Genomic DNA, 12367 nt, shown 5'->3' on the forward strand with positions numbered 1-12367 from the left:
TAATCCTTGCTTCCAGAGATTTCTACAGCACTCTTTTCCCCTCAGTGAAGGAAGCGATTTAAGTAGCATATGCTTGCTCAAATTTACCTGTGTATTGGGTTGGCCAAAATGTTTGTTCAGGTTTTTCCAGAACATCGTATGGAAAAATCCAAACACGCTTTTCAGTCAACCCAATAGATGTAGAAAACCTAGTCTCCAAAAGACCTGAGTTTGAATCCTGCCTCAGTTACTTACTGGCTTTGTAACCTGGAGCAACTTATTTAATTTCTCTAAGCATCAGATTCTATATCTCTGAAATGGAAATGAGGATAACACTATAAGGTTACTGAAAGTTGAATGCAGCCATAGTCATCATTATTTTATGGGATTGGTGGAGGGCTGGCGGGAGATGGACAAAACTGGTACAATAAGCTTAACTCCTTACGGGTAGTTGAGAGAGAAATTATAGCAGCAATGCTGGTTTGAGTGAAGGGTGCGTTCTAAGTGACTCTGTGTTTCTTAAGAGACATGATTTCCATTGCTTAATTCTTTGCAGAATAATGGGACCACTGAGCATCAGGTGGAATCTTTCATAAGGAAAAAACTGGAGTCGCTGTTAAAAGAATCTCAAATTCGAGACAAGGAAGATCCTGATAGTTTCACAGTGAGGGCACTCCTGAAGGCCACGCATGAAGGCTTAAATGCACACCTGAAGCAGGTATACAATTCCCTCTTGTGCTTGTCCTCAACAGGAAAAAGAAAGCACCTCATGCTTTGTTTCTGATCATCTGTCTCTTTTTGGAATGCTTCTCCAGTTTCTTCCATTTCTGCCCTTATATTGTGGGAAAAATGAAAGTCTCCTCCTGCAAAATGATGTTAGAAATAGTGAATAATAGATTAAAGGGCATGGGTTGGGGTAGACCTGCTTCACTGGATCCTTGGGACAAAGCCCCATGTCCCTGCAGTCACCCCTCGGTGAGTGCTCAGGTGAGGTTGAGGGCTCATTCAGGCGGCCTCCATGCCCTATTGATCACACCTCCTAAATGTGTATCTGTCCACCTCTCTTCTCTATGGCATGTCCTCATTCAGGCTAATGTCAACTCTCACTTAGACTTCTCTTGCCCTCTTTCAATCTAACCTCCTCTCTGAAATCAGCAAAAGATTTTAAAAATGCAAATCTGATCATGTCACTCCACTGTTCAGAATTTTTCAGTGGCTTCCTGTTATGCTTGGGATAAATGACAGACTGTTTAACAGGGCTTTCAAGGACCCACATAATTGCATTCTCACCTACCTCTCCAGTCTCATATCTCCCCATTTCCCCTGTCACACCACCATCCACAATTGTCACACCAGCCACAATCATCTAACTGCCTTGGTCTTCCTCACTTTCCGTTTTCTCTACTTGAAACACTCCATTCCCACATCTACTCTAGCTAACTTCTACTTAGGCTTTTAGATTCCAGCATCTATGTGGTATTCTGAATAAGTCTTGCCTTGACCCCTAGATTACGTTAGTTATCCCTTTTATATTGTTGATGGTAGTCTGCTGTATCTTCTTTTTAAAGAAGTTTATTTGCAATTACTTGTTCAATATTGATCTTCTCAACTAGACTATAAGATCTCATGAAGGCAGGAACCATGTCAGTCTTGATAACCATTATTTTTCTGACTTGTCTAGTGCCTGGGACTTGTTATGACCCTCATGCATAGTTGTTGAATGAATGAATGGTTTAGGCTCTGGGTGAGATTTTTATTCTTCCTCCTGATAAAGTACAAATGGGCAAGGGAAAGAGATGGTGGGTTTATTGATGTTATCATGGCAGGACATTGAGGGCATTTATTCTGGCTCAAAGGAGATCCATGTGGTCTCTGGCTAAGCTGATAGCAAAGGCCTCCCCTGCTACTGCTGTCTGTCCTCCAGGGCTCAGCATGCCCCAGCAGAGGGAAGATCATTACCCTTGGATCTGAGTGACCACTCAGCATTGGTGGTTACTTTCTAGACCCTACAGAAGTCCAGCCATTCAAACATCTTGTTGATTCTCAGGTCTGCTTTGCTTCCAAACATAGAAAAACCTCATTCAAAATGGCTTAAATAATGAAGAAAGATGTTGGGTTAGGTAAGTGGCAAGTTCATTTGCAGAATGGCCTTCAAGGTGGGCTTAATTCAGAGGCTAAGCAGGGTCATCAAAGACATGTCTTCTGTTCTAGCTACCATGTAATTAGCATTATCCCCTGTCAGTTTTCCCCTCTCCTGGTGGTTGCAGGGTGACTGCCAGCAGGCCCCTGAACTATGTGTTTCTTGGTCCAAGCCTGGAGAGAGTGAAACAGTGGATATGCCTCATCCAACAAACCAGAATTTGTACTGACTTCTGGACGGGCAGCTTAGCTCATTTGATGACCCCTGAGCTGATCCCTGTGACCTTGTGTATGTGTTCTCCTTGGAACAGTAAATCAGCATGGGCATAGGATAACATTGGCTTGCTGATGCCAATGATCACTTATCCCTGGAACTGGTACTTCTGAAACTCCATGCTGGATGGGCAGAATGAATTGTTGGGGGACAAACAGAATGTCAATTACAGCATCACTGCCCTACAGTTTATCATACAGTTTTGTGTTTTCTTAAACATTTCTGTAAATAGCTGTAAGCCTCACCCCTTCCTCCCTGGCCTCCAGCCTCTATTTTCAACCACACAAATGTCTGTTAAATCACATTTGGTTTGCCCAGCTTGATTTTTCTGCTTCTTGTTCCTGGTGAACTCTCTTTGGCTAATCTGGACCAATCACTTCCCCTTATGCTTTTGGAGAAGTCTTTGCTCCATCCTGGATCATCCCAACTGGAAAGGCAACAGCAGGTCTTAGAGATTTGTGAAGAGACAAAACAGGTTCATCTTTCTTTTATAGAAGAGATCCTAATGGTAATTTCCTCATCAAGTAAGATGGCAGGGGACTTCATATTTCAGATATATGGTAGAACAAAGCTCATCCTCCTTTTTCTTGTTTTTTACTCTCCCTTAAATCTGGGTGACTGCAAGAATGCATTAGACTTGCATAAAGTAAATGGAGCCTGTGACTTAAACTGACTACAAAGTGTTAAGATTTTTTAACCCTGCTGTCGTGTTAGTTTTTCAAATATGGTTTTGACTCAGTGGGCAAGCAAAGACAGGTTACTGTTGAGAGAAGTCTGTCTGTGTCAGATACATATGCATATGTGAAGCCAAGCCTGAGAACATGCTGTGGGGTTCAGGACGACACTCACGTCAGCTTCGTTCCCCCCGGATCAGCACCCAGCAGTGCAGTAGAGTGTGCTACTCTGCCATCTTTTTCCTGGAGATCCCTGACATAAAGTAGCAATGAAATCTCATCCTTTACACTGGAAGAACTTAGTATATACAGGAAGGATGCTTACCTTAAGTCCTTGAATCCACCCCTTTTTTACATCCCAGTTCTGGTCATCTGGGTAGCCTTAATAGGTCCTTAAATAGACTTTTCCAGCTCTCCCAAGGTCCCACTCCCTCCATTCTCTCATTTATACAACTACTACCGTAGTGATATTTCAGAAATACGTGTCTGACCATGTTATTTTTCTATCGTAAACCATTCAGAAGCTGTTCATAGCTTGGAGGATAAAGTTCACATTGCAAGCTATAGCCCAAAAGACGATCCAACCCCTGCTCTGACTAGTCAACTAATGCATGTGTATAATATAAACACACACACCCCGCTTAGTTTCCTGGAAGGTACCATGTTTACAGCATTTGGCCTTTGTGTTCACACTTTCCGGGCCACAGCACCCTTCTTTTTCACATCATGTAGACAATGTCTACCTATCTTTGGCTTTAGCTTTTGTAACATGTGCCCTTAGAAGTCCTTCTTAATCTGCCTTCTCTGTCATGAGGCAGCATGCTGGACCTTCCCCATCATAGTCTTGTTCAAGTGTGTTATGATCATTTGTGTTCATCATTAAAGTGCAAGCCCTGGGAGGAACAGGGTCTGCCCCTCTCTTGCTTGCTGTCTCCCTTGTATACATGTCAAGCTCTTACCATGATGTCTGATCCATTAATTCAATTAACAGTGTGGTGTTGATGCTCAAGGAGAGGTCAAGTTGGGGGGAGAGATTTGTATATACTTTTACATAAAGAGGGAATATAGAATAGGGGAGAGGTAGCAAGTCAGACAGGAGACTTAGAACTATACAGAATCCCTGTTTTATCATCAACTGGCTTTGCAACTTTGGGCATGTTATCTAACTTTGCTATACTTTAGTTTTTATTATCTGTAAAACTGGGATTTTAATTACAGTTGTCTCTAGGCATGGTTGTATATATTAGAATTAGAGAATATATGTAATGTACTTGGTATAGTCCTTGGGGCATAGTAGGTGCCTGTTAAATACATGACGTTATACCTCAACCTGCCTGGGACAGCCCTACTTCATACCTGTTGTCCCAGTGTCATTACTAAAAGTGCCCCATTTTACTCTTCAGAGTCTTGTTTTGGACAATAGATGACATGTTCCCCTACTGAGGAATGAGCTACTAGAACTAGAAAGGAACTCAGAGGTTAATTGGTGTATTCTTCCCCGCAACTCACAGATAAGAGAACTGAGGTCAAGAGAGTGAGTTTTGCCAAAGACCTGTGATTACTTGGTGGCAGAATTGAGTCTTCTAACTTGGAGAGCAGAGTTACTTCTATGCCACATCTGAACTACTTTCTTAATTCCAGTGTTTTTGAAGGGTTAATGATCAGCTTTAATAGATCTTCAAAGGCAGTCAATACATATAAACCAGCTAATATGTATAAACCTGTAAACCCGCTACCCACCCTTCTCCAGCATTTTCTGAACTACCTCTTTCCCCAACCCAGCCTCCCTCTTCTGAACTGCATCTTTAATTAGTTTCTATAGATATATGTAGATGCTCTCCCTGACCTTTTGATTTGGGGTGGTTTTGCTCACCCACCCACATTCTTCCCTTTTATGAGATGATCTCTGTTCAACTGGAAGTCCTAGGAGGCAGGGAGGGCCTATAGGTGTCCCCCTAGATCATGTGAATCACCTAATACATATTTTTAGGGATGGCAATTGGATAAGAGCCTAAACCCTTTTAGCAGGGTGGCTTTCTGTCCCCTGGGGTACAGACCTCTAGCCTGTGCATGTCCCCCTCTCTGAAGACGGACACAGCACCTGCAGGGAAGTGGAGGGCAGAGCAGGAGGAAATGAGCAGCACTTGCTTGCTGCCCACCTGGAGGCAGAAGGAGAGAGGGGCCCCATTCCCTTCCACCAGAATTGAGGACGAAACAAAAACAAAGAAGATAAACAATCGAACAATCATATTATGCTTTATTTACTCAGCATCCAGATGCAAAGGAAAGTGGAAAGAAAGCACATGGACGATCCCTCATGACCAACTTCGGAAAACATAAGGTAAATGAATTAAGAGTGATAATTTGCATAACTCAGTTAATTTAAAGAGTCGAGAAGGTAACAGGAGAATATCATCATGACCTTGGAATAACTGTAGATTCCTTAAACAGGACCCCAGAAAAGGAAAAGATTGACAGTGAAACTACTTTAAAATTTAAGAACTTCTGTTCATCAGAAGTATGAAAGAGCAAATAGCATACTGGGAAATAATATTTTCACTACACTTATCACACAAAGGACTTATATCCTGAATATATTAAAATATCTCTACAAATCAATAGAAAGCACCCTAATTTTTAAAAAATGAGCAAAAGACTTAACTGTGCTTCACAATAGAAGATATTCAAGGGACTGATATGGAAAAACCCTGATCAGCCCTGGGGAATGTAAATTAGAATGATGTTGAGATTCTGCATACATCCTCCACAATAACACCCTCACAGTATCTACTCAACCACTCTGTGAACCATGAGCGGCTTATCAGCTCTATTGTTAGGTGTGTGTCATGAGACTGAAGCAATGATATTTATAGGGGTCTTATTTGTAATAGTACAAATAAGAAACAGTTCAAATGTCTATCGATGATCGAATGAATAAAAATGATGGTGTATTCGTGTAAGAGAATATCAGCAATGAGAATGACAAAACTACAACTACATGCAGTAGTGTGATCTTTGTAAACATGACATTGAGCAAAAGAAGCCAGACCCAGAAGAGTGCATATAGTTTGAGTCCATTTATATGAACCTCAAAAATAGGCTAAAAAAAATCTATGGGGTTAAAGTCAGGATAGTAGTTACTTCTGGGGAGAAGGTGATGACCAAATGGGAGAATCTGAAGATTTGGGGGCAGATAATATTTCATTTCCTCATTTGGGTGGTTTCACATGTGGAAAGTCATCATGCTCTACACGTACAGTTCTTGTACTTTTCTAAGTGTATGATACGTCAATAAAAAGGTAAAGCAGTTATTAAGTGATGAATTTTATGCATGAGGTTTCCCAAGGCCATTTCTTGTACTTTAAAGAACGTTGTACCTAGAATTTCCTGCCCATCAACAGGATAATTTATTAAAAGTTTGGACAAAATAGTCATAATAAACTGAAAACAATAAAAATGTTCTCCCATATAGACTGCTTAAGTAAATTATGATTCATTCACACAGTGGACAATTATGCCATTGAAAGATGATCTCTCTAAAGAGTTCAACATGCAAAACCTTAAAAAAGTAAGATGAAAACTGATTATATGGTATACTAATGATGATGTATCAAAACTTCATATAAAGAAAATATATCATTGTTTCTCCAAATACCTGTTGTTGATGATTATTACTTATTTCTGCTTTTTGCATTTTATATTTTAAAATGAACCTGAGAAATAGATTTATTATTTTTGTAACTCTTCAAATTGCTAATTGTATATGGAATTGAATATTTCATTTCTTGATTACAACTACTCATTTAAATTAAAATTATTTTCCAAAGTAAAGCTTTTATGGAGTGCTTCAGCTACTACAGAATCAGACTTTATTATGTCTTAAGTCATAAGAATGAATGTCCTCAAGACTTTATAGGTTATTTTTTAAAAAGTTAATAGTATTTTAAACTGAAAGTTTATACAAAGTTTATACAATTTTCCATGCCATCTTATTTAACCACCACAAAAATAGTAATCCTTTAAGATAGATGTTATTTTTCTGCCCTTTAGAAAAAGTACAATAAGAAACTTGAGAGATTAACTGATTTATCAGCTTGGTGAGAGGCCAGTCTGAAACAGGAGCTCATCAGATGCTTGGGTTCCCACTCCAGGTACACTGTTGTGCTCAAGGCATAACCAAGACCTGAGAAGGTTCCAGACTAAATTGGCGCCTTGCTGCCAGTGCAGTAGAGTGCATTTATGGCAATAGTGTGGCTTGCTTTTTTATTGATTATGAATGAGGAAATCTGGAAGGCAATTTGGTCCCATGGTAATGTGGGGATGGAATCCCTTTCCTTTTCTAAGACATGTTCCCCAGATGTCCAAGGTACTTGTCTAAAAGTTTTACCTTTGTTTGTAGAAGCTGAGTTTTTGGTGACATGGTTTTCTGCAGTTGGGTCCCTCCCCATTGTTTGTGTTGTTGAGATATGTGTTGCCAAATATTGGATTTATTTCCAATGTTGTGGGGATGAAACTGCATCATTGCTAAGGTTTTGGGTCTAACAGCTAATCTGTCCAAAGACATCAGGTTAGTCCTACAGTCTTTCAGCCTGAATACCATAGGTAATAATCTTCATTCTGCTCTAGAAATTAAAATGGGTCAAAATCTCAAAAGAACAGTTTGACTTAGATGAGTTTTTGAGTCCATACTAAACAAAAGCAGGAATGGTAATTATTCATTAAAAAATTACTGCTTTTGTCTTTTTTTTTTTTTTAATAAAATCTGCCTTTTATAAGTAATTCAAAAGGAACAGTGAGCTTTCTATATGAGGACATTTTATCCCTTACAATCATTTAAATATATATTACAACTTGACTCTACCCCTCATAGAAACCTTTAATGCATGACTAATAGTCTAAAATCTATATTTTATGTGCCTTAGAAGTCAGTTTTACAGCATGAAACCATCAGTTTTGCCTTGATTATTTTAAGATAATTTTGGCCAAAGACACTCTTGTTATTAGGCTTTCCACATGGGTCAGTGGTAAAGAAACTGCCTGCCAATGCAGGAGCCACAGGAAATGAGGATTTTATCTCTAGATTGGGAAGATCCACTGGAGTAGGAAATGGCCACCACTCCAGCTTTCTTGCCTGGGAAATCCCATGGACAGAGGAGCCTGGCAGACTACAATCCATAGCGTCCCAAATGAGTCAGACATGGCTTAGTGACTAAACAGCAAATGCTTGTTGCTAAAGCAAGCTGCAATGTTTGGTCAATTCTTTTCCTCCAGGTTACTGTCCTTGTGTGTCTATGTATATTTTAAAGTTCATTTCATTTTCTGTGTATTATAGAGGTACCTGATGCAATGAGTTTGTGTTAAGTTTGCTCTGATTTTTCTGGCAGAAAACCACAAAATCACGGTCTAAATCTTATAGTACTGATGATGAGGAGGACGCACAGCAGAATCCTGGCAAGGAAACTGGCCAGCTGTACCGGTAAGAAAACTCCCCATGTTTCTTACTCAGGCTCCCAGGACCTCCATATCCCCATCAGCTTGGCTGGTTAGTTGTATGTATCTGGAAAATCAGATAACAAGGTAAAGGGCTCAGTGCAGTGGGACATGTGATCAGGATATGAGATGATAATATATGTAGGGGATTTTACAGCCTGATGCGCAGTGGGCTCTTAATAAATGCTGGCTGTAACAGGCAAGAATCCCTTAGAAGAAATGGAGTAGCCCTCATAGTCAACAAAAAAGTCCGAAATGCAGTACTTGGATGCAATCTCAAAAATGACAGAATGATCTCTGTTCGTCTCCAAAGCAAACCATTCAGTATCACGGTAATCCAAGTCTATGCCCTGACCAGTAATGCTGAAGAAGCTGAAGTTGAACGGTTATATGAAGACCTACAAGACCTTTTAGAACTAACACCAAAATAAGAAAAAAGATGTCCTTTTCATTATAGGGGACGGGAATGCAAAAGTAAAAAGTCAAGAAACACCTGGAGTAACAGGCAAATTTGGCCTTGGAGTACAGAATGAAGAAGGGCAAAGGCTAACAGAGTTTTGCCAAGAGAACACACTGGTCATAGCAAACACCCTCTTCCAATAACACAAGAGAAGACTCTACACATGGACATCGCCATATGGTCAACACTGAAATCAGATTGACTATATTCTTTGCAGCCAAAGATGGAGAAGCTCTATACAGTCAGCAAAAACAAGCCATAGGAGCTGACTGTGGCTCAGATCATGAACTCCTTATTGCCAAAGTCAGACTTAAATTGAAGAAAGTATGGACAAACACTAGACCATGCATGTATGACCTAAATCAAATCCCTAACTATTATACAGTGGAAGTGAGAAATATGTTTAAGGGACTAGACCTGGTAGAGTGCCGGATGAATTATGGACAGAGGTTCATGGCATTGTACAGGGGAAAGGGAGCAAGACGGTCCCCAAGAAAAAGAAATGCAAAAAAGCAAAATGGCTGTCTGAGGAGGCCTTACAAATAGCTGTGAAAAGAAGAGATGCAAAAAGCAAAGGAGTAAAGGAAAGATATACCCATTTGAATGCAGAGTTCCAAAGAATAGCAAGGAGAGATAAGAAAGCCTTTCTAGTGATCAATGCAAAGAAATAGAGGAGAACAATAGAATGGGAAAGACTAGAGATCTCTTCAAGAAAATTAGCAATAGAATGGGAAAGACTAGAGATCTCTTCAAGAAAATTAGAGATACCAAGGGAACATTTCATGCAAAGATGGGCTCAATAAAGGACAGATTGCAATAGGTGAACCGTGAACTTCCGGATGTTCAAACTGGTTTTAGAAAAGGCAGGGGAACCAGAGATCAAATTGCTAACATCCGCTGGATCATCGAAAAAGCAAGAGAGTTCCAGAAAAACACCTATTTCTGCTTTATTGACTATGCCAAAGCCTTTGACTGTGTGGGTCACAATAAACTGTGGAAAATTCTTCAAGAGATGGGAATACCAGACACCTGACCTGCCTCTTGAGAAACCTATATGCAGGTCAGGAAGCAACAGTTAGAACTGGACATGGAAAAACAGACTAGTTCCAAATAGGAAAAGGAGTACGTCAAGGCTGTATACTATTACCCTGATTATTTAACTTATATACAGAGTACATCATGAGAGACGCCAGGCTGAAAGAAGCACAAGCTGGGATCAAGATTGCCAGGAGAAATAATAACCTCAGATATGCAGATGATACCACCCTTATGGCAGAAAGTGAAGAGGAACTAAAAAGCCTCTTGATGAAAGTGAAAGAGGAGAGTGAAAATGTTGGCCTTAAAGCTCAACATTCAGAAAACGAAGATCATGGCATCTGGTCCCATCACTTCATGGGAAATAGATGGGGACAGTGGAAACAGTGTCAGACTTTATTTTTCTGGGCTCCAAAATCAGTGGAGATGGTGATTGCAGCCATGAAATTAAAAGATGCTTATTCCTTGGAAGGAAAGTTATGACCAACCTAGATAGCATATTCAAAAGCAGAGACATTACTTTGTCAACAAAGGTCCGTCTAGTCAAGGCTATGGTTTTTCCTGTGGTCATGTATGGATGTGAGAGTTGAACTGTGAAGAAAGCTGAGCGCTGAAGAATTGATGCTTTTGAACTGTGGTGTTGGAGAAGACTCTTGCGAATCCCTTGGACTGCAAGGAGATCCAACCAGTCCGTTCTGAAGGAGATCAGCCCTGGGTGTTCTTTGGAAGGAATGATGCTAAAGCTGAAACTCCAGTACTTTGGCCACCTCATGTGAAGAGTTGGCTCATTGGAAAAGACCCTGATGTTGGGAGGGATTGGGGGCAGGAGGAAAAGGGGATGACAGAGGATGAGATGGCTGGATGGCATCACTGACTCAATGGACGTAAGTTTGAGTGAACTCCAGGAGTTGGTAACCCCAATTCATGGGGTCGCAAAGAGCCGGACAGGACTGAGCGACTGAACTGAACTGAACAGAAGAAGATTTAAGAAGAGGTGGCAAGAATGCACAGAAGAACTGTACAAAAAAGATCTTCATGATCCAGATAATTCATGATGGTATGATCACTCACCTAGAGCCAGACATCCTGGAATGTGAAGTCAAGTGGGCCTTAGGAAGCATCACTATGAACAAAGCTAGTGGAGGTGATGGAATTCCAGTTGAGCTATTTCAAATCCTGAAAGATGATGCTGTGAAAGTGCTGCATTCAATATGCCAGCAAATTTGGAAAACTCAGCAGTGGCCACAGGACTGGAAAAGGTCAGATTTCATTCCAATCCCCAAAAAAGGCAATGCTAAAGAATGCTCAAACGACCGCACAATTGCACTCATCTCACACGCTAGTAAAGTAATGCTCAAAATTCTCCAAACCAGGTTTAAACATTATGTGAACTGTGAACTTCCAGATGTTCAAGCTGAATTTAGCAAAGGCAGAGGAACCAGAGATCAAATATCCACTAGATCATCGAAAAAGCAAGAGTTCCAGAAAAACATCTATTTCTGCTTTATCAATGCCAAAGCCTTTGACTGTGTGGATCACAATAAACTGTGGAAAATTCTGAAAGAGATGGGAATACCAGACCACCTGACCTGCCTCTTGAGAAATCTGTATGCAAGTCAGGAAGCAACAGTTAGAACTGGACATGGAACAACAGACTGGTTCCAAATAGGAAAAGGAGTACATCAAGGCTGTATATTGTCACCCTGCTTATTTATCTTATATGCAGAGTACATCATGAGAAACGCTAGGCTGGATGAAGCACAAGCTGGAATCACGATTGCCGGGAGAAATATCAATAACCTCAGCTATGCAGATGACACCACACTTCTGGCAGAAAGTGAAGAAGAACTAAAGAGCCTCTTGATGAAAATGAAAGAGGAGAGTGAAAAAGTTGGCTTAAAGCTCAACGTTCAGAAAACAAAGATCATGGCATCTAGTCCCATCACTTCATGGCAAATAGTTGGGGAAACAGTGGAAACAGTGGCAGACTTTACTTTTGGGGCTCCAAAATCACTGCAGATGGTGACTGCAGCCATGAATTTAAAAGACACTCCTTGGAAGAAAAGTTATGACTAACCTAGATAGCATATTAAAAAGCATAGACGTTACTTTGCCAACAGAGGTCCATCTAGTCAAAGCTATGGTTTATCCAGTGGTAATGTCTCGATATGACAGTTGGAATATAAAGAAAGCTGAGTGCCGAAGAATTGATGCTTTTGAACTGTGGTGTTGGAGAAGACTCTTGAGAGTCCCTTGGACAGCAAGGAGATCCAACCAGTCCATCTGAAGGGAAATCAGTCCTGAATATTCACTGGA

The 12367-nt window shown here is 40.5% G+C and overlaps 1 protein-coding gene across 9 annotated transcripts in view; it reads left to right on the forward strand.

Moving 5' to 3' along the window:
- Window positions 1–12367, forward strand: part of PLCH1 (phospholipase C eta 1) — a 253565-nt gene that overhangs the window by 210631 nt on the left and 30567 nt on the right. For all 9 annotated transcript variants that reach the window (XM_027543071.1, XM_027543077.1, XM_027543032.1 and 6 more), the window contains 3 exons: window positions 536–697; window positions 5336–5407; window positions 8451–8542. In XM_027543071.1, the coding sequence (XP_027398872.1) occupies window positions 536–697; window positions 5336–5407; window positions 8451–8542 (326 nt within the window). The remainder of the gene's footprint in view (window positions 1–535; window positions 698–5335; window positions 5408–8450; window positions 8543–12367) is intronic.

The sequence above is a fragment of the Bos indicus x Bos taurus genome, chromosome 1 (genome assembly GCF_003369695.1).
Source record: "Bos indicus x Bos taurus breed Angus x Brahman F1 hybrid chromosome 1, Bos_hybrid_MaternalHap_v2.0, whole genome shotgun sequence".
In the NCBI taxonomy this organism is placed as follows: domain Eukaryota; kingdom Metazoa; phylum Chordata; class Mammalia; order Artiodactyla; family Bovidae; genus Bos; species Bos indicus x Bos taurus.